At 31.2% G+C, this 21,255-nt stretch overlaps 1 protein-coding gene across 1 annotated transcript; it reads left to right on the forward strand.

The window, feature by feature from the left end:
- The first annotated feature begins 1,642 nt into the window (after positions 1-1,642).
- LOC136273391 (uncharacterized) lies at positions 1,643-21,255 on the forward strand. The gene is made up of 11 exons (XM_066077805.1): positions 1,643-1,735; positions 4,156-4,218; positions 4,315-4,370; positions 4,626-4,681; positions 4,876-4,930; positions 11,282-11,580; positions 16,350-16,461; positions 16,836-16,907; positions 17,301-17,400; positions 18,937-18,977; positions 19,111-21,255. The coding sequence occupies exons 3-11, from the start codon at positions 4,352-4,354 to the stop codon at positions 19,308-19,310; spliced, it is 954 nt and encodes a 317-aa protein (XP_065933877.1). The 5' UTR covers positions 1,643-1,735; positions 4,156-4,218; positions 4,315-4,351; the 3' UTR covers positions 19,311-21,255.

Here is a 21,255-nt window from a genome sequence, read left to right on the forward strand (position 1 = left end):
GTTACATAAATATATAAAACTGATGACTCGTTTGTAATAATGATCATTCAACACCAACTTATACTTACATTGTACCGTAATATACAATATGTTACAACTTGTTCCGATGACCCCCTTCCTCCTTTTCCACCGTTCAAGTATGGCTAATCTATTTTTAAATCAGGATTACACACATGCACTGTATGGTGAACATCCCTTTTACTTTAAAACTCTTGCTCGCTGTTGTTATTACATCCCATATACCATTTTCATCAAAAGTGAATGTAAATGCTGACACCTTAAACATGCATCGGTTATTGCTTGCTTCCATTGTCTGCACTGTTTCGGAGAATGCAACTTTCAAACCATAGATATGCCTGACGTCATGACGTCAGGCAATAATCAATATCTTATCCAAACAAAAAGTCACTCAAATTAACAGGAAATTTTTTGATAATAAAGGATAAAATGATGAATAAACTGTACAAATGTCAAATAAGCAAATAATTTGCAGTTTGGGGATAAAATATGAATATCTAAAATAATTATTCCAGAAACTAACAACAAAAGCCAAAATACATTAGTTCTGTTTATCAAAAAGAATATAATCTTTTAAAAGATCAGTGCGAGAAAATTAACCCACATCCTAATGCTTATTTTTAAGTTTATAATAATTATTTTATTGAAGTGGTTCATTTGATTAGAATACGAAAAGAGGGTTACTGTTGAAACACATAGATTTTTAAACATACCAATGGAGAAATTATTGTTCGGCCAGCTCATTTTTACAATAACACTGCATATACATAAACAGAGCATATCTCTTTTTCCGGTCTTAAATGTTTACCCAAAGTTGATGAATATCATATGTTTTGGAAGAAAAAATGAGTGACAGGGGACCTTCATCCTGTAATCAATTAAAGCAATATGAGCTGCAATTTTCATGTTGAAATCTTTTTGAAGAAAATGTTATTTTCTACTTAAATGACAAAAATATTATGGTTTTAAATTTTTTTAGGTCTTTTTTGGTGAGAAAAGCCATGAAAAAGCCTTAATTGGAGCAAAATTGAATTATTGTCGTCCTGTACAAAAATTGATCTGCTATATATTCTTATAAGTCAAATCTTTCTCCACACAAAAATTAATGATTTTTTCAAATCTTATTTATCATAAAAGTTTAAGTTACAGGCAAACTTATTATACAAGCAGGTTTTTGCAGCAAAATAAAATTCTAAAAAATACAGCTCTTATTGCTTTAAATGATGCACTGATATTTGACCTGTAACTTTGCTCCCCCCCCCCCTCCCCCCCACCTCCGTACTAAATACGGTAAATTAGATTCACGAGTGTTAACAAATCATCATACTATCAACAAATAAGAAATTCAGTACCAGAATAGGTGATATAGAAATATTTTTTCAAAGTGGGTTAAGAGTGTCGATACTAAAAAATGTAGATGTACCTTCATAACGCACTTTGAATTTTTTTTTTCAAAGTGGGTTAACTTGGTCCAAAATTTTACGCACTTTGAGAAAAAAATTTCAAAGTGCGTAATTTTATCAAAGTGCGTTGCCACACACCTTCATTAAGACATAAAGATGTTGTCAACAACAAGCAGACGATAAAAAAACTATTAATAGTGTGTGATATTGACAAGCTGTAAATGTATTTTCTGCTCGATAACAGGACCTGCTCTACTTCCATTTTAGTTTCGTGGAAACTAAACGAAATTTCTTATATTTCTTCAACGTGAAAGGTAAAACTTCATTACAATATTCAATAATATGCTATGATACTCTCTTACAGTTGACAAAATAGTAATGAAAGGGCTAAAGAAACTTAACAACGAAAACTTTTCGAGTTTTAGTTAGGTTGGGAAAATCAATATCAATATATTCGATTGCTTTAAATGTCTGTTGTTAAAGCAATTTTCCATGATTTTATCACCAAGGTATCAATATTTGGTAGGATATGTTTACCTACCGGATTCAGGTTAAGAGAATGAAAAGTGATCGATAAATAGATAGATGGACGGACGGACGGACGGACGGAAGGATAGATTGATTGATAGATAGATATATTATGGTGGCATATCTCTGCCCATTGTGTGCAAGTTATTTTTCTATTAAATATGTCGACATGCAAGATAAATATGTTGACATGCAAGATAACTATGTCAACATGCAACATAACTATGTTGACATGAAAGAAAATTGCAATCAGATAAGAATTATACAAATTCACAAAAAATATCAAATATCGCCTACCTGTGACATCAAAAACGCTAGATGCTACCTTTTTATGTCAACATGCAACTTATTTATAATAACATGCAAGATAAATATGCTGACATGCACCTTATTTATGTCAACATGCAACTTATTTATGTCGACATGCAACTTTTTTATGTTAACATGCAACTTACGTATGTTGACATGCAACTTATTTATGTTGACATGCAACTTAGTTATGTTGACATGCGAGATAAATATGTTGACATGCAACTTATAAGTTGTATGTTAACATAAATAAGTTGCATGTCGACATAAATATGTTGCATGTCAAACATATTTATCTTGCATGTTAACATAACTTAGTTGCATGTCGACATAAATAAGTTGCATGTCTACATAAAGAAGTTACATGTTAACATAAATAAATTGCATGTCAGCATTGTTATCTTGCATGTTAACATAACTAAGTTGCATGTCGACATAAAGAAGTTGCATGTTTACATAAATAAGTTGCATGTCAACATATTTATCTTGCATGTTAACATAAGTAAGTTGCATGTCGACATAAATAATGTGCATGTCGACATAAAGAAGTTGCATGTTAACATAAATAAATTGCATGTTGACATCAATAGGTAGCGTATCTAACATCTTGGATGTCACATGTTGGCGATATTTGAGATTTTTTATAACTCTTACATGATTGCAGTTTTCTTGCATGTCAACATAGTTATGTTGCATGTTGACATAACTATATTGCATGTCAACATCTTTATCTTGCATGTCGACATAATCAAAAGAAAAATAACTTGCACACAAGGGGCAGAGATATGCCAGATAGATAGATAGATAGATGTTTAGAAAGATAAATAAATAGATAGATAAATAAATACTTTTTGATTAGTTTCTATGAATGTGTTAATAATTTTTGATATTTCAAAGCTAAACATATGATAGAGACTAGTCAGTATTGAGGCGATTTCACTAGCGACAGGGGTTAAGTATATTTTGGTACAAATTAATATTGACTGAAAATGGTCGTCGAAATGTTTGATACATTTTAATACAAAAAGACACTTTAAACACTACTTCAAAATTGTATTACACATATATATGTATATATTTACATCTGCAAATATTTTTCCTTATATGAACATAAAGATTAGCAAAAACGTTTAATTCTGTGTTAACGTTTATATGACGTCAAATCTATTACCCCATGCATGCACTTATCGTTTGACAGTTGTATTGCTGTTTACACCCGGTGGTATTAATAACCTTGAACGATTTACCTTTCACAAACGTAAATATACGTTATAAGCAGCAAAGTTTAAAAGTTCACTGGGATATAAACTCTTTTGTTTAAATTTTCTGAGAATTTCTTCGATTAAAATATTTATCTCACTTGCAATTGTATATTATGAAAGAAGGATCTGTTAGGGGTAGGACTTTAATTTTTGTTTTGCTGTATATGGAAATTGAAACATACTTTGTAAGAAATATGGAATATAATTAAGTTAGTCTTGAAGCTCTTAATCGATTTATTAACCAATAGGACCAAATCGTTTTCCGTAAAGGATGCGCTATGCTAGCCACAAAAATATACACTTTCATAAACTTCAAAAATGGACCAAACCATTTTGATATCTGTAGGAACCTACAATGATGCACCAAAAATGGTATCATAATGTCTCTTTGAATGCGTGACAGACATGTTTGCACAGAATATTATAATTATCTTAACAAATATTTTAGATATAATATAGATACAGAAAATCATTGTTCATCATATTTTATCTAATCCCTCTTATATATTTATCTAAATAATTTTAGAAGACGACCTTAAATATGTAGCTTATGTTGATTAGCTAGAAATTAATTTGCAAAGCGTTTCGTGAACAAGTTGTTATCATGTATTTATTATGTGCAGTTTCTTAACCAGATTAATTACCGATATTTGTCCACACGAAGGAAGCAAATTAATACACTCTGATAAGTTCTTTAGGTAAGTATATAATCATTTTGAAATTGTTCAGATTGCCTTTTCGTTTTCTACATCGATACATTTTAAGTCAAATTAACACATTATTTTTGTTTTAAGGCACAATAGAGGAGAAAAACGTAATCAAATAAAAAAAATGAAAAGGCTGTTAATTGGTACGTATTCTTTATCATAGTATGTGATGTTAATCGTGTTTTTAATTATGTGTTACATTCATCAATTTACACAAAAAGGATTTTTTTTTTGGTAGAAGATTTTTTTTTTATAAAACTGTTTTTAAACACTTTTTCATATCATAGCTGGTATATGAAAGTATATCCTTTTTTGCAACCCGCTAAAAAAAATTGATTTAGCTTGAGTAAGTTGCACTCTTAACACCAGTAGGTCATCTATGTGTTTATTTGTTTTAGTTTGCGCTGTTCTTATTGGAGGATTCTTTCTTTTTAACATGGAATTGTTATATATGGTAAATAATGCTTTCTATTTTTCTATTATTGACAAATTTTTTAAATGTAATTTTTTATATGGGCTGTTTGGTCTTTATTTTTAATTTATTTATATTTTTATTTGACTTTTTTTATTTATCTATTTATTTATTTATTTTTTTGCTTTACGCAGAGCAATTTCTAATGGTTTATCCACATTTAATACTTTTTCTAGATTTTGATGGCAGTGTTTATCAATATCATCGGAAAAGTCACTTGGGAATATCTAAGTATGTTTACTCTTACTCCAAATTAGATAATCTTTTTCAAACACATTAAAAATAACCATTCTGGAAAACAAGACATATTTTCACCTACGTTCATTTTTTAGCCGGGCTGTGCTGAAAGGAAAATTCAAGGCAGCAACTGTTGAACTTTTTTCTACTAGACAGATATATTTTTTTTATAGCCGCTTACAAAATTTATTCGCTCTCTGACGCTTTGCCGACATTAAAAGCATGAGAGAGAGAGAAAGATATATATATATATATATATATATATATATATATATATATATATATATATATATATATATATATATATATATATATATATTTAGTCTTTAAAACACAATATGCATAAAGACACACCAAAACAGCCCGGCTTTCAGTACTTTGATTATCCTTTGGTTTCTCCTTTAGGATTTTGACTTCAGTCATTGTGTAATCGGAATTAAATGGGTATTTTTCATGATGCGTGAAAATGATTAATAATTTATTTTTGTGTCGTTGGTGTTAATGTATAATAAAGATGTATAAGTAATGTATCAACCTTTATACATATATTTGAGGTCAGCTGAAATATCACTAGAACGCCCATCGTCAAGAGGCTACAAAGCCCCAAAATTAAAAAAAAAGTTAAGGTCTAAACATAGTAAATAAAAACAAGCTGTAAGATTTTGAAATTTGAGATGTGAATTGTTTCATTGATGTTAAAAAACAATAACTTTTATTAATTATGTGTACCGGGGCTTTAAAGGTGTATTCTGCTCATTTATAAAAAAAAAAAAATACAACAACAACAAAAACACAAAAAAACAAACAAACAAAAAACACAAAAAAAAAAAATTAATTAAACTTTTTAGATGCTTATGAATTTTTAAAAGTGCAATTTCTTAGAAATAAATTGAAAACACGAAACAAGAAGAGTGTATGTTAGTTTTCATTTAAGAGAGATACGACCCCTTAAATAGGGTAATTAAACCAAACATAGAAAAATTTTTTTTTTTGAAAATATTTAAAACCTTTCTTTTTCATATAAAGGTTCCAAGGCATTAAAAAATAGGGGTTAGTGTGCATATAAGAAAAATATTTGTTGGTTATACCCCCACCATATTTCAGTTGAAACATTTTTGTGAAACAAAATAAGCCATATTTGCAACGAAACACAAACTTTTATTCACCAAAATTTTAAATTGGTGTAATTATCTTGAATAGGAATTGTAATTATGTGAAGAAAAGTATTAAATAAACATATTTGTAGACATACAACCAAATAAACTTCAAAATAATTAAACAAATAGTGCTTATAAACCATCTTCTGGGTGCGACCTTGACCTTGGTGTAAATAACATGAAATGACATTAGGGTGGGGTTTTTTTGCTAATTAAATGTTCTAACTTATCAAAGTTTTTAAAACAATATACTAATTACGAAATCAAGAATTTATTTGAAATTTTTCTTTGAAAACAATGTAGCTAGATGCATAAATTTTGATTGACAGTGTTTTTGAGGAATGCAAGCCATGATATTGATTTTAAAAAACTGCAACTTTAGAATTGATGTCTGACCAATAAATTTTCACCAGTATATATGCGTTTCAATTATTTGGAAAAAAATATCAAAAGGCATAAAAACTCTCACTAGCACTCAAACAAATGCAACCATGGCAAACATGTTTTTTTTTATATTCGACCATGTGTCATGTGACCCCTGTGACCCCTGTTAGTGGGGTTTATTCAAGCGGTTTCTGCATATACCAATATATTTGTTTATATAGTACATTTTAAGTTCAACGTCTTTGTGGTTTAAAGATCTAGGACATATCTAGGATATATTGTTAGCTTATATACATACATGTACATGTATGATATATTATCCTAAACCTTTTGGTAACATAATAAATGAACTCGCATCAATACATGGTTGCATTACAAACTCTCTTGTCTATTGATATAAGACGTTACATGTGCACATTACTAAATCTGATCAGTTGAAAACATTTCTTGACAAGAGGCCCAGGGGCCACATCGCTCACCTGAGCAACAATTGCCTTAATTCTGATCAAATTAGCATTACAGTATCAAAATATCTTGACAACTAAGTACAGTAGATCTTGCTAAAAAAAATTGAGAATCTGCCAATTTTATCCACCTCTCTTTTCTTTGGTAAATACCAAGCCCCTTTTGTTGTTGTACCTGTAAGAAGATTTTTCTTTATTCATATATACCCCCCCCCCCCCATTTCGTGGCCCCACTTTTCTCTAGGGAATCATGGTTTCATCAAACTTAAATCTGCATAACATGTGCTTTCACACTAAGTACTGAGTTTTGAACCGAATACTTTCCCAGAATATTTTTAAAGATTTTCTCTATATATTCCTATGTAAAAATTCAAACCGCCATCTCGGCCTCTGCCTTACCACTAGGGACTGTGATTTTGCAAACTTGAATTTACACAACCCGAGGATGCCTCTATACAAGTTTAAGCTTTTCTGGCCAAATAGTGTTTAAAAAGAAGATGTTTAAAGATTTCCTCTATATATTCCATTTAAAATTTCATCTGGGGATGCTTCCACTCAAATTTGGGCTTTCCTGGCCTAATAGTTTTGAGAAGAAGATTTTTAAAGATGTTCTTTATGTATAAAAATTTATCCTCCATTGTGGCCCCGCCCTACCCCCAAGGACCATGATTTAGCAAACTTGAATCTACATTATCTGAGGATGGTTACACGCCAATTTGAGCTTCTCTGGCCAAATAATTTTTAACAGAAATATTTAAAGATTTTCTCTATATATTCCTATCTAAAACTTGATCCCCCAATTGTGGCCCCACCCTACCCCCGGATTTTTTCTATATATTCCTATGTTAAACGTGATCCCCCTCTTGTTGCCCCTTACTACCCCCGGGGATTTGAACAAACTTAAACCTACACTACCCGAGGATGCCTCCACACAAGTTTAAGCTTTTCGGGCCGAATAGTTTTTGAGAAGAAGATTTTTGAAAAATACCAACAAATTTTCAATAATTCTCAATTATCTCCCCTTAAAAGAGGGTGTGGCCCTTTATTTCGCCTTTACCTAGTGGTGCTTTGTGCCAAATTTGGTTGAAATCTGCCCAGTGGTTCTAGAAAAGAAGATGAAAATGTGAAAAGTTTACAACAACGACGACGACGACGACAACGACAACGACAGACAACGGACAAATTGTGATCAGAAAAGCTCACTTGAGCCTTTGGCTCAGGTGAGCTAAAAATGCTCTAAATGACAAAATCATTCCATCTAGGTAGAGAGAACATAGACATATATTGAACACTTATAGTAATGGGTGATAAAAATATATTGAAAGTAGAATTTATCCACTTATCTACATCTGGATTTTTTTTTTTTTGGGGGGGGGGGGGAGGGGTGTTACATCATACAATACATATATGTACTGGAAAAACTTATAACTACAGTAGTTCTTCAAAGGCAGAATATAAACTTCTGACATAATGAACTTTAAATATCACTTATAAAAGTATTTCTAAAATGTTCAGCTATGGAATGTTTGATTTTTGAAGACTTTGTCACTCTTTGTCCACTTCCACACTCTTTCGACAAAATTGTTGCATGCTTTATTCCTCTCCCCTACAAAATGCTAGCTTTAGAACTGCAAATTTCAAGTTTCTGTCAGCTATTTTTTCTATCCATACACTGAGTGAATATATTTCATTGACAAACGTTCATCTGGAAAAGTTGCACTTAGCAGAGAGAACATTTCCTTCTTACTATTCTGTGAATCAAAATTAGCTGACCATACAAGTCTTTGAAGAAATGAAACATCTTGTAAAGCATCATGAAAAGCATAATCACATTGCAAGAGGATAAAACTAAAATTTGTTGGGTATAAGATGGCAACCCTTTGAATTGTGACCTCCACAAGAGATTGGTATCAATAAATCCTGCAACATGATTTTAAAAAGCATCCATCTTTCCAATTACTTCCAAGGCGTTGACTAAAACATGGTAGTCATAAGACTTGATGTTTTGCTTCGTAAGGATGGCACAATTTCCTTGTAAATGAGATCAATGAAGTACTCTAAAGCAGAGGAAATCTACTTGATTGAACAGGTTTGCTTTTCTGTGTAACTTTTGACCATCTTTTATATGTATGTCTGTCACTTCAGATGCAGAGGGAAAAAATGAAAATTTTGTTAGGACAAAACAGTGCCAGTAGTCTTCTCCCCGCACAGCAGCTATCTGGGTAATGAGAATATATATATATATATATATATATATATATATATATATATATATATATATATATATATATATATATATATATATATATATATATATATATATATAAGTGTCGGATCTAATATATAGATACTAAGCCAGTAAACTGAATATATAAAGCACTTAAAATGGCTAACGACACGAACAATAGAAATTGTCAAATTTTCAGGGCAACCAGTCCCTTCTTCAGGACCAAAAAATAAATTACATGAGTACAAAACAAAGAAAACAAAATCTAAAGCTACTACTAAACTACTTAAAAATCTATGAAAAAAGAACAGCTACATTATAAACATTTGTTCACATTCTTAAAGAAGGTGTTGCTACTTTCGCCGATCGCTATAAAGTAATCAATCGACTGCCAACTTCACGCCTGATTAAGTTAATTAGCTAATCAAAATTGGCGTCCGAGTTAATAAATACGGAAGCATATTAGTGCCACTCTATATATATTTTTATTTTTTAAAATTCCAACTTTAAAGTTGGAATTTCCAACTTTAATCTTGAAATTTCCAACTTTAAAGTTGGAATTTCCAACTTTAAAGTTGATTTTTCCAACTTTAAAATTGATTTTTCCAACTTTAAAGTTGGAAATTCCAACTTTAATCTTGAAATTTTCAACTTTAATCTTGGAATTTCCAACTTTAAAGTTGATTTTTCCAACTTTAAAGTTGGAATTTCCAACTTTAATCTTGGAATTTCCAACTTTAAAGTTGAAATTTCCAACTTTAATGTTAGAATTTCCAACTTTAATCTTGGAATATCCAACTTAAATCTTGGAATTTCCAACTCTAAAGTTGATTTTTCCAACTTTAAAGTTGGAAAAATCAACTTTAAAGTTGGAAATTCCAACTTAAAAGTTGGAAATTCCAAGATTAAAGTTGGAATTTTAAAGAAACGCTTCCGTAAATAAATGACAATTTGAACCCCCGTTGTTAACTTGTACGGCACTTATGATATAGACTCGAATTTTTGAATAAAAAGAGATAAAATTAAATGAAAATAAATAAATAAAATTAAGAAAAAAATGATTTACAAATAAAAGGTAGTAAAGAAACTAATAAATGAATGGAAGAGGCGCAGTTGACAGATTTCATGAAATTACTATGTGGGTGTCAGGTGATGTATGGCTATGAGACGTTCATTTTAGTGAAGTCCATTTGTTTGTTCATGCCATCAGGTCTGAATGATTTGAGTCTGTGCATCCAGAACTTTTCCTTGCTCTTCCTCTCCGCGTCTGTCCAATGAGGATTATGGTCAATAACCAATACTGTCATGTCTTCCCATTTGTGGCCACTTGTATTAAAATGTTCTCCGACGGGTTCCTTGACTTTTTTGGTTGGATTAAAGGACCATGACCATATCCTAACCTTGCCTTGAAAATATAATGGTCAAATTTAATTTAAAAAACATCGCAAATGTACGTTTAATTGTGTTCAGTTTGTGGTGTTTGGGATCGGAGGACAAACGTATGTTAACGTGATTGTTTATTTAAAAATAAATTGACAAGGTAATTAAATCGGCCCCGTTCCTTGCGTAAACCTATGTCTATTATACCTGAGCTACTAGTATATGTGAGGTTCATAATCTACTGATAAATGATTGTTTGCGTCTCAAAACATAATTATCGGTAATTATTACTTGTTTTAAAAATGAGATTGAGAGCTTGAACGAAGCTGAATGGGTCAGCTGATATTAAAGAGGTAAAGGTCAACCTCTAACTAACCCGTATGTGCCAGTTGGTGCTAAATGGCTGACAAAGGTTAATGACTACTTGAAAACTAAACCTAAAATTGTCAGGAATAGATTCAAGGAGGTTCAAACAATCGTATTTATTTTTTCACTATGATTTTATAAACTTGATTTGCGTAAGTTTTATATACTATTTGGGTTCTGATTCACGAAAAAAAAACATGATGCGGAAGAAACCTGATCTTCAGCATTTACATCCACTGAGTATTTTCTCCTATATTTCTTACACAAACTGATTGATTCATAGCTCTATAGTAACCGACATGGCTGAAATCTACACGATTCAATTCTAACTATTTAACTTGTTATTGTTTCTTATTGTATTTTGTAGAACCAAAGATCACAGAATTTGAACTTGTTCCCTGTTTAATGAAGACAGATATTCTACTGTTTCTAGATATTGCATTTGAAACCAAATTTCCATTAACATCCCTTACAATCGAAGAACTTGTAAATCAAGAACGATTGGAGTTCAGAATAAATAATCCAACATACGACAAAGAAAACAAAAGACTCAAAATATGTTACCCAATGACATGTTGTGTTGGCCCCTCGTCCTACATAGTAACGGTAGAAAATACCTTCAGAAAGGATTCGAGTAAAAGAGTACAGATTTATTTATTCTTCAAGGTATGTAACTGTCCTTTCTATAGTAGAAAAAGGAAAAAATGATAATAAAATAAACAAGGTTTTTAGTTCACCTGAGCCGAAGGCTTAAGTGGGTTCTACTGATCAAAAATTGTCCGTTGTCTGTGGTCGCAGTCGTGGCCAAATTTTCAAAACCAATTCGGTAGAAAAGCTGAAACTTGTGAGGAAGCATCCTCAGGTGGTGTGGGACCCACTGGAAGGAGGGGGGTCCCCGGTGTGGAGTGTGCTCACAATCACAATGGAGTGTTATTTTTTTACACGAGAATATAGAGAAAACAATTTAATAATATTCTTTTCAAAATTCATTAGGCAAGAAAAGGCGCAACATGTGTGAAAACATCATCAGATAGTGTAGAATCGAATTTGGTTGAATCATTATCTCCGGCAAGGGTGGGGCCACAATTAGGAGTGAATTTTAACTAATGAGTATATAGAGAAACTTTTGTTTTAAATGATCTGCTTTAAAATTAAGTGGCCAGAAAAGCTGTAACTTGTGTGGAAACATCCTCAGGTAATGTAAATTCAAATGATAGATATGTTTGCGAAATTATGATCGCCGGGGTTAGGGGTGAAGGTGGGGGGGGGGGGGGTTGTTGTTAAAGTTTTACATCAAAATACATCCATACAATCTACAAAACAAACACTTCTTCTGGAAGACCATTCAGCCAGAAAAAACTTAAACTTTTCTGAAAGCACATATGCAGATTTGAGTTTGTTTTAATCAAGTGTGGGGCCACAAATTAGGGTTCTCACCAATTATGAAACAAAAAAGGGTTTGCTATTTAAAATAAACATATGTGGATGAAAGTCAAAAGATTTGGGGTTTTTTTTATTCTTGAGCAAGATATACTGTACTAAAGTGTCAAGATATTTTGACTTTGATACTGTAATGCTGATTTGTTCAGAGTCATGGCTCAGGTAAGCAAAGAGGCCCCAGGGACTTTTGTTTAAGTCTCAGACAATCTCATTTCTTTGTATATGTAGTAGATTAAAGTGCGATAGAACTATAAAGGCCTATAGTCAAGCAAAAGTCCGATGGTTTGCGTGCAGCCGCAAAAGTGCGATGGTTCTAATAAGATTCATAAAAGCAAAAATATTGTTTCCATCAGGTGTATGGTCCTTCTGTATGCTTCGCGATAAACCAATTAGAATAAAATACATTCAAATTTAATTAATAAATAATAAGGGGAAACTTAGCTTATGGTGATGACTACTAGTATTTCAATCAAACATTCTCAATCGCAAGTTCTCTACATGTTTTTAGAACTGATCTAACGCACATTTTGGAAACGATATATTTTTGCAGTCCTCCACCGTACAAAAAAATATCTTTTCCAATTATGACGCATGTTCAGTATTTAATTTAAAATTTTTGCACCTTGCTTCAAACGGAAAAAAAGTTCCTGACGTGGACTGTAAGTCTCCTTTATCTTCACGGTGTCAAAATATATGTGATTTTGAATTGATATTACGACATTAATTAAGACATCTGCATGACCCGACATCATAAACGTTGTTATTCAATCACCATCGGCGTCCGCACTGGCAACATATAATCGGACTTTTGCACAAACCATCGGACTTTGGAGTTTACATCTGTATTATTATATAGTTATATTTGTTTGTGTTTCGTTTCGTTGTTAAATACGTCATGACATATTTTTAATGTAAGTTTTATGCTGCTCAAAGCTGAGTTTCTGTTGGTTATATCTATTTTGTTCTTATTTAAGGGTGTTATTTACTCAGGGTTTGAGTTCTCAAATTCCTATTGTTAAAAAGTTCAATATAATGAGTAAAATTTGTTCTAAACACAAAAAGTATTTATGAAATGAATTATTATTGACAAAACATTCAATAGTTTTACTTAATTATGGAATTATGCTCAAACAAAAATTGACTTTTAGCCAAACAGAGGAAATTCGGACTAAATTTTACAGATTTTGTTTTCTGCTAAAAGTTTTTTGGCAGTAGTCTAATATTAAAAGTTAGGATTTTATATTTAAGTCTACGTAATTTTGCATATTTTCCGTTGGTTTTACCTCACTTATTCATTAAAATAATCTTATGGCCCGAATAATAATAATATTGAAAAATGCTTAAAAACATTAAAAGACATCATATCTCAAAATTTTGATCATTGACCTCATATAAATTTTATGCCAACAGAATAAGGTCAATATAAGTAGTTCAATATCATAAATGTTTTTGTATTATCATCATTCAATTTTTTGTAAAATTGAATCAAAAATGGGTAGGGATTTGAAAACAGATAGAGGAAATTCGGACTGAATTATTTTTAAAAATTGATGCTGAAATCTTAATGTTGTGTACTTATTTAGTGCCATTACCATTCGTAAACTGTATCTTATTTTTTAAAGTGTTTAATTATTTGTAATATTTTTATAATTAAGAAAATCTCAATCGTAGTGTAAAATTTTATGGGATTTTTCTTGAATTTTCAATTAATATTCAATGGCCATTAACTCAAAAAGTAGGTCATTGACCTACTTTTCTGAAAGTGAAAAATAACAATACAAGCAAAGGTCTATAACACACAATAGATGGTTTTTCATTATCATCAGTGGATTTTTTTTTCATTCTGAGTAAACGTCATCCTTAATTGAATTTTTGCATATATATTCAAATGTTAAAACCTTCAATAGTTTTCCTTATATAACATAATGATCTACATGTACTTGTGTTTGTTTACACTATAAGGTTAAATATTTTAGTGTGATAAAAGTATAGGTGTTTCATACATACTGAAAAATGCAAACCCCCATCAGCAATCTTAATCTTTCGATTTGCCAGGGATATTTAAATGTTCAGTTTATTCTTATTAGGTCTTTCCACCTTTCAGGTGAAAGACCTCTTGTTTTCTTTATGTTTTTTATTCTTCTTTTTTTCTATTTACCCCGGAGTCACTTTTTTGTTATTAGGGTTATCCAAACAATTTAAACTTCATGTAATTGCTCATTAAAAGTTATGGTACCAATTGACCCTGTGTCAAAAACTCCAAGAACTTGCAGAATCACTGCCCTTTGAGAAGGAAATGCTTATCATCGCTACTTCTCTGAAACCATAAGAGATAGAAACTTTTACCAATGTCTTCAGTACACTTAGAGGGTTTTTCAATCTATTCATACCAAAGGATCTGATGCCCCTTCTAGTTTGGCCCTGAAAGTGTTTAAATTTCCATAAAATCACTTTCAACTTTTTTATTCCTTATCATAGAGACTTTGGATCACTTGGGATGGAAGCATCTACCTTGGCCGAACAAAATGACATTAAGGTCAAAGGTCATTTGAAAATCTTGTAATTAATGCGATTTTGAATCTCTTTTGTTTAGGGTGCAAGATAAAAACTTTTTCAGGGATGTAGTAGGACATCTTAAGGCATTTAAAAATATAACCCTTTGGCTCACTATTTTGAATAACTACAGAGTTATTGCCCATATTGTAATAAATTCTTGTTATCGCTACTCGTCTGAAACCATAAGAGATAGAGACTTGCAACTTTTACCAATGTCTTCAGTACACTTAGTGAGTTCTTCATTCTGTTCATACCAAAAGGATCGGAGGCCCCCTTCTAGCAGTTATTGCCCCTGAAAGTATTGAAACTTCGGAAAAATCGTTTACAACTTTATTACTATCTATCAAAGAGACTTCAGACCAATTGGAATAGAAGCGTCTACCTTGGCCAAACAAAATAACATTGAGGTCAAAGGTCAAAGTCATTTGGAAGTCTATTAATGAATGAATTTTCATATCTTATGAAATACAGAATTATAGTAAGGGTTTTAATAGTTTGCTGGATTGCGCAATAAGGTATTCAATTGGGTCTGCCAGGTATCGCATCAAGTCGTGTGGTTACTCAAGGTGAACATTCATTTTGTACACAGTTAGCCTCTAGAACACTCTCTTCTATTGTTAGGTTTTTTGTTTATATGCTTGTGTAAATAATATTCACTCGGCTCAGTTTTGTTCAATAGATGTTTACGATATACAAGGTATAAATCTTAAAGAAATGGCCTGAAATTAAAAAAAATCTCTATAAAAATCATTTATGGCTTTGTGGTTTTTCCATTTTATAGTACAACATATATTAAAGGGTATAGTTCTTTTTATATCTCATTGAGCAATGTAGCATATCATTAAAATATTAAGGTGGAAAGACCTCTAATTGTTCGAGAATAATTAGTCTACTAGTATTTAGTGAAAGTTGGTGTTAAGCAATGTTTTGTGAGGTTATTGTTACGGACATATCGTTCACGCTTTTTTAGTTCTTATTCATGTATTTATTTCTAATAAACTACATCAAAAATATTTGAATTTTATGCCTGTATGATATTTCAGCTGTGCCTAGTATTTTTCATTAATATGGCTGTGTCTTGTATTTTTCATTAAAATGTAGATGTTAAGTGTTTTTCATATTCGCTGTGTAGGTTACGCCTAAATCTGTTGTAGTCTCATTTTTCCAATCGAGTTTAGTATCATGACGAAATGAAGCTTAAGAGCTTATCATGATCTTATCCAGGAAGCTTGAGTTCAATAATATTAGGTTCCAGTCCTATCGCGTGATACACCGTTTTTATTTAGTTGTTGTTTTGATTTATGGGGGTTACACCCTCGCAAATGTAACAACTAAAGAGTAAATATTGAAAGAAGTTATTTTTTTCTCCGTACGTTAATTAATAAGCCAAATACATATATATAGTTAAAATAAGCTTATTTTAAAAACATTTCTTTCAGTGTTTTGAGGATAGGCGCATCATGATTGACAGAAGCACTCAAACTATGTTTACTTCAGTCATGAAAGACGACCTGTACAAAAAGTCAAGTCAATCCATACGTGAAATTTCAGGTGATAAAAAACTACATAAATACATTGGAGAAGACTAACAGAGAGAGAGAGAGAGAGAGAGAGAGAGAGAGAGAGAGAGAGAGAGAGAGAGAGAGAGAGAAAGAGAGAGAGAGAGAGACTATACATATTTCATTGGTCTTTCACGTAAGCTTTTACAGTTGAACAAAGAAATTACATAATTCTAGATATCTCACGATAATAAACTTAATCTTGATTTTTTTTCGTCCCATTTTTACGTCCCATTTGAATTATACAAAATAAAAACAATTATTGTCCACGGTATATAGGCAAACATTTTAAGAATGAAATGTCAAACACAATTTGCTGAGAAAAACTTCTTAAATTAATGATCCAAAGGGTAGAGTTTATTTCAGAATCAGTGGATGAGTTTACCTTTTTGAATCTTGATCCAGAGCCATGTTCTCGTTTAGGATGCTCGGGTTCTGGTAAGCTTAACATTGCAGAGGAAATAGTAAATAATTAGAATAAGAACAACAACATTTTATTATAAATAATTGTTGTTTTTGTAGCATTTGTCAAGTCAATATCCACTTATACTGTCTAAGTGGCTTGTGTTTTTTAGCAAGATAAATACCAAGTATTATACTTTGATAAAAAATCATTTTTTTATTATCACAACTTCTTAATTTACTTTGCATTCAATAGCTTGTAGTGTTTTGTTATAGTTCACTTTCAACTTAAAATGTGTATCTTCAGTAAAACATATCTTTGTCGTTGTGTTGAGGGATGTCTTTAGCAAATTAATGCGAAAATGGGATATTATTATATTGGTATGGTACACACTTTTTTTACCAATTTTCTTTTATCATACAATTTAGGATTTAACAATTGCAACCGTTGTTCTGCTCCATACTGCTCTTCAAGATGTAAAAGTAAAGATTACAGAAGAAACCACAAGAAACAATGTCCTAACATAAAGTTAGTACGTATTACTAGGCATAACTGAATATTGAGTTATCATCAAGGTTATCTTGTCTATAATGACACAAAATATCCAGTTTTTGTAATCTAGGAACAATATATGCAATAGTTAGAAATTTAACACAATTTTTAAATCAACGGGGTGTCTTTTTGATGGATGCAATGGGTGTAACGTTTAGATGTCAAGATGGACATGACCTTTATTGATTTGCAATGTTACGTTGCTATAAAAAAAAGGCCGTTAGAATTATACAGAAGTCAATCATTAATTTACAATTTTGCCCATGAGTACGTATTACCCTAGTTGATTATAAAAACATATTTCTTCAATTTATACCTGCACAAATGCAATTTGTGTTCTGTATTTAATGAGTATGCGCTTGTTTACAGTTTTTGTTTGTACGTTATCTTTCAGGAACATAAAACATATCAATAAATAGTAAGAAAATACAAATGTTGAAAATGTTCAATAAATTGCCATATCATAATTGTTTGCTGCTCTTTATACTTTTAATGGAGGAAAAACGATATGTACTGCTAAAAGGTTCTCAAAAAATAATATTAAACTTAACATCGTCTTATTATCGTCAGTTTGAAATTACTTAAGGTAGTAGAGAACAGTAAAGCTAATTTGTTCCTATCGTTCATTTTTTCTGAAAATTTAATAATTTATTCTTTGAAATAAAATCTATAAATACTTCAAAACTAACAGTAATTGTTTTCGTCAATAAAAAAATCTGACCTGGCAAGTTTTGTCTACATCACCCTAAACCTACCATTTGAATCTCCTTTGAGTGGAGAGTAAAATGAAATAGTGATCGTTATGATTTGCTATGCCTGTAAGTTACTTTTCAAGATATTACAGATGTCTGTGCTGCCTTTTATACAAGATACCTTTTTGTTACTTAAATACACTGAAACAAATTATTACTCGAAACTTAAGGTAATTTCCATTGTAATATATTGTAAAATTCTCTTTTAAGACATGACAGGTTTGCATCAGTTATCAGTCTCTAAATTGTATTATTCAAATTTAAATAAAATATAGGAGTTTGATTGCCTTGACCCTGTAATTTAAATATATCAAAATAATTAAAATTTGACCATTGGCTTTAGATTATTTGAGGTTTAAGTATATTTGACGGAGTAAAAAAAATAATAAAAATACTAGATGACGTCATCATATTGGACCTTTTGATTTGACCTTGAAAGTCATTGGGTATAAAGTCTAAGCACTAGGGATAGTTGTGACCAAATTCTATGTCTTTTCTGGGAAAGAATTTCCTAATGATAGAAGTCTAAATTGCACAAAACTTACACGAATTTCATTCAAATGTAGGTTTCAAAATTATCAAAATACTCTGTACCTCAATTTTTTTTGCTATGAATAATTGATGGATATGATTTGCATTATTTTCTTCAGATAATGGACTGTAATTAACCTTTACATGATATTAAGCCATTATTTTGTGTTTTTGAAAATGATTTTCAAATAATTGATTTCACGGGTGTTTCGTACAACATATATTTTAGATTGGAGGAGCGGCAACGACTAGAACAAGAGCAACAATACGGTATCATACATACATGTACCTGCATTTACATTGAGATTGCAAGTGTTTTCAAGTTAAAGTATTAACAGTTGTATGCGTATACAATGAAATACCTCTGTATAAAAATAAGTCTTTTGAAAACATTATTTTTCAGAGTTCTGTATAAAAAGCCAGCGTGAGGAAATTGAGCGGCTCAAGGACCATGTCCTGTGTAAAATCTGTCTGGAGGAAGAGGCACGTGTTGTATTTGACCCGTGCGGTCATCTCTGTGGTTGTGTCGACTGCTCTGTGCAGCTAAGGGCGTGTCCTATGTGTAGAAAAGATGTGCAAAAAATCATCAAAGTATTTACTTAAAAAGTTACATTATTATGAATTGATTTGCTGTTTAAAATATGATAATATAATAGCCAGAAAGATTACTAAACGTTCTCCATGAAGAATAGAAATGTATAAACTACATGTAAATAAACGTCCTGTAATTAAAAATATTGTATTATATGGGTTAACAAACTAAATAATACAGTTTCCCAATGATAACCGATTCAGGTCTAAGGTTTAATATAGGTTCACCCCCAATTCACCCCCCCCCCCCCTCCGAAAAAAGGCTGCACATATGCTTTTTAATTAACGAAATATATTTGTATCGTGTGACACATGATGCACCCATCATGAATTATTTACCATAAAAATATTGATGTAAAGGAATTTGTGTAAAACGTACAGCCGCTTAACCTCTAAGAAAAACTCTTAATAATTAAATATTCACTTTCCCCATAAGTTATGAAAGGAACCAATTCAACGTCAGCACCTCTCCTTATTATAACCCCTTTATCTTGGTATTTCAGTTCCCCTTTTTACAGTGTAAAACAAGCTCATACAATCATGTTATATTTACCGAAGAGATATTAGTGTAGAAGTATTTGTATAGAACGTATAACGGCTTCAAGTCTGCGAAATAACTCCTAATAAATGCCAATTACCCATATGTTATAAAAGAAACCTATTCAACTCCAGCCCACGGTCAGACTATCTATTACATTACACCTGGCTGTGGAGTAAATACTTATTGTGACAAGAGGCCTGGAAACAAATAGGACATTGGTCAACTATTTTGTGAATTTGATGTCCAACACTCAATTGTACACGTACCTATTTATGACAAATATCCAGTCTCTCTCTCTCTCTCTCTCTCTCTCTCTCTCTCTCTTTCATAAGTGAGTTAAATAATGTCTTTTTCTATTAACCTTAGTTTGAACAATGTATCTAAGAGTGTCTTAAATTGATTGTATTTTAAAGCAGGCAGAGCTTACGCAGCATTGTAACAAAAGTTACAAAAGCCAGGCTGAAATGAAAGATATTAGGAAATATTAAAAACAGATAATGTCTAATGATGTAAAATTCCACTTTCTCTAAAAATTAATTTAAGATAGATTTTTTTTTGACAAAAAGATAAATGCATTTTTATAAAAGAAAATTCTGTAAATTTTTAATCAGCAAATTTCACAAACATAAACTTTTGACAAATTGAGCGCTGCTTATAAAAACAACAAATTTAAAGAGAGTTCTCAAAATGACGTCCTGTTTGATCAATGACAACGTCAAGTTGATGAGTTAAACTCCTAGCGACAGCCACACTATGGATTCTGTGTTTCAGGACCTTCTCACTATTCGAAGAATATGTTGTTTGCTGTGTCCTTTTCCCCCGAGTATTTTTTTGCACAATTTTTAGAACCATAACTGGAGAGACTATGTCTCTGTTTAAAAACAGTTTTAAAACCGAAGATACCTGTTCTCTTTTAAGATTTATTTTGAAGAAAATTCATTTCAATCAAAGAAATATGATGCAGTTCCGTACATTATATTTACAAAAAATAACGTTTTTTCCTTAATCCTTGTAGGTTGGAAACAATTTTAAAAGATTTTTTTATTTCATTTGAATCACACTTTAAAAATATTGGCCAATAATTGTTTATTTTTTACGAGTTTTCAATGGTATCAGATATCCTGAGTCACCCTGCCTTAGTCAGACATACAACACAGGAATTATATAGGTTTGAAAAGAAAATTATTTTTAAGACCTAACCATACATTCTTCAATCAATTTTCATATTTTTCAACCAAGGAATTTTCTAAAAAAATGATATCCTTAGGTACATTTTAAGCGCAATGTAAAAAGAAAAAGTCTGATATTTAACAATAAAAATGTTTTTGCAATGTGTGATTATTTCATCTCGGACATGCACCGCACCTTTGGTTTAGAGGCAACGAAAATAAATACAAAATGTTTTAAATGTTTTGA

This window comes from Magallana gigas, chromosome 3, assembly GCF_963853765.1.
Source record: "Magallana gigas chromosome 3, xbMagGiga1.1, whole genome shotgun sequence".
Classification (NCBI taxonomy): Eukaryota; Metazoa; Mollusca; class Bivalvia; order Ostreida; family Ostreidae; genus Magallana; species Magallana gigas.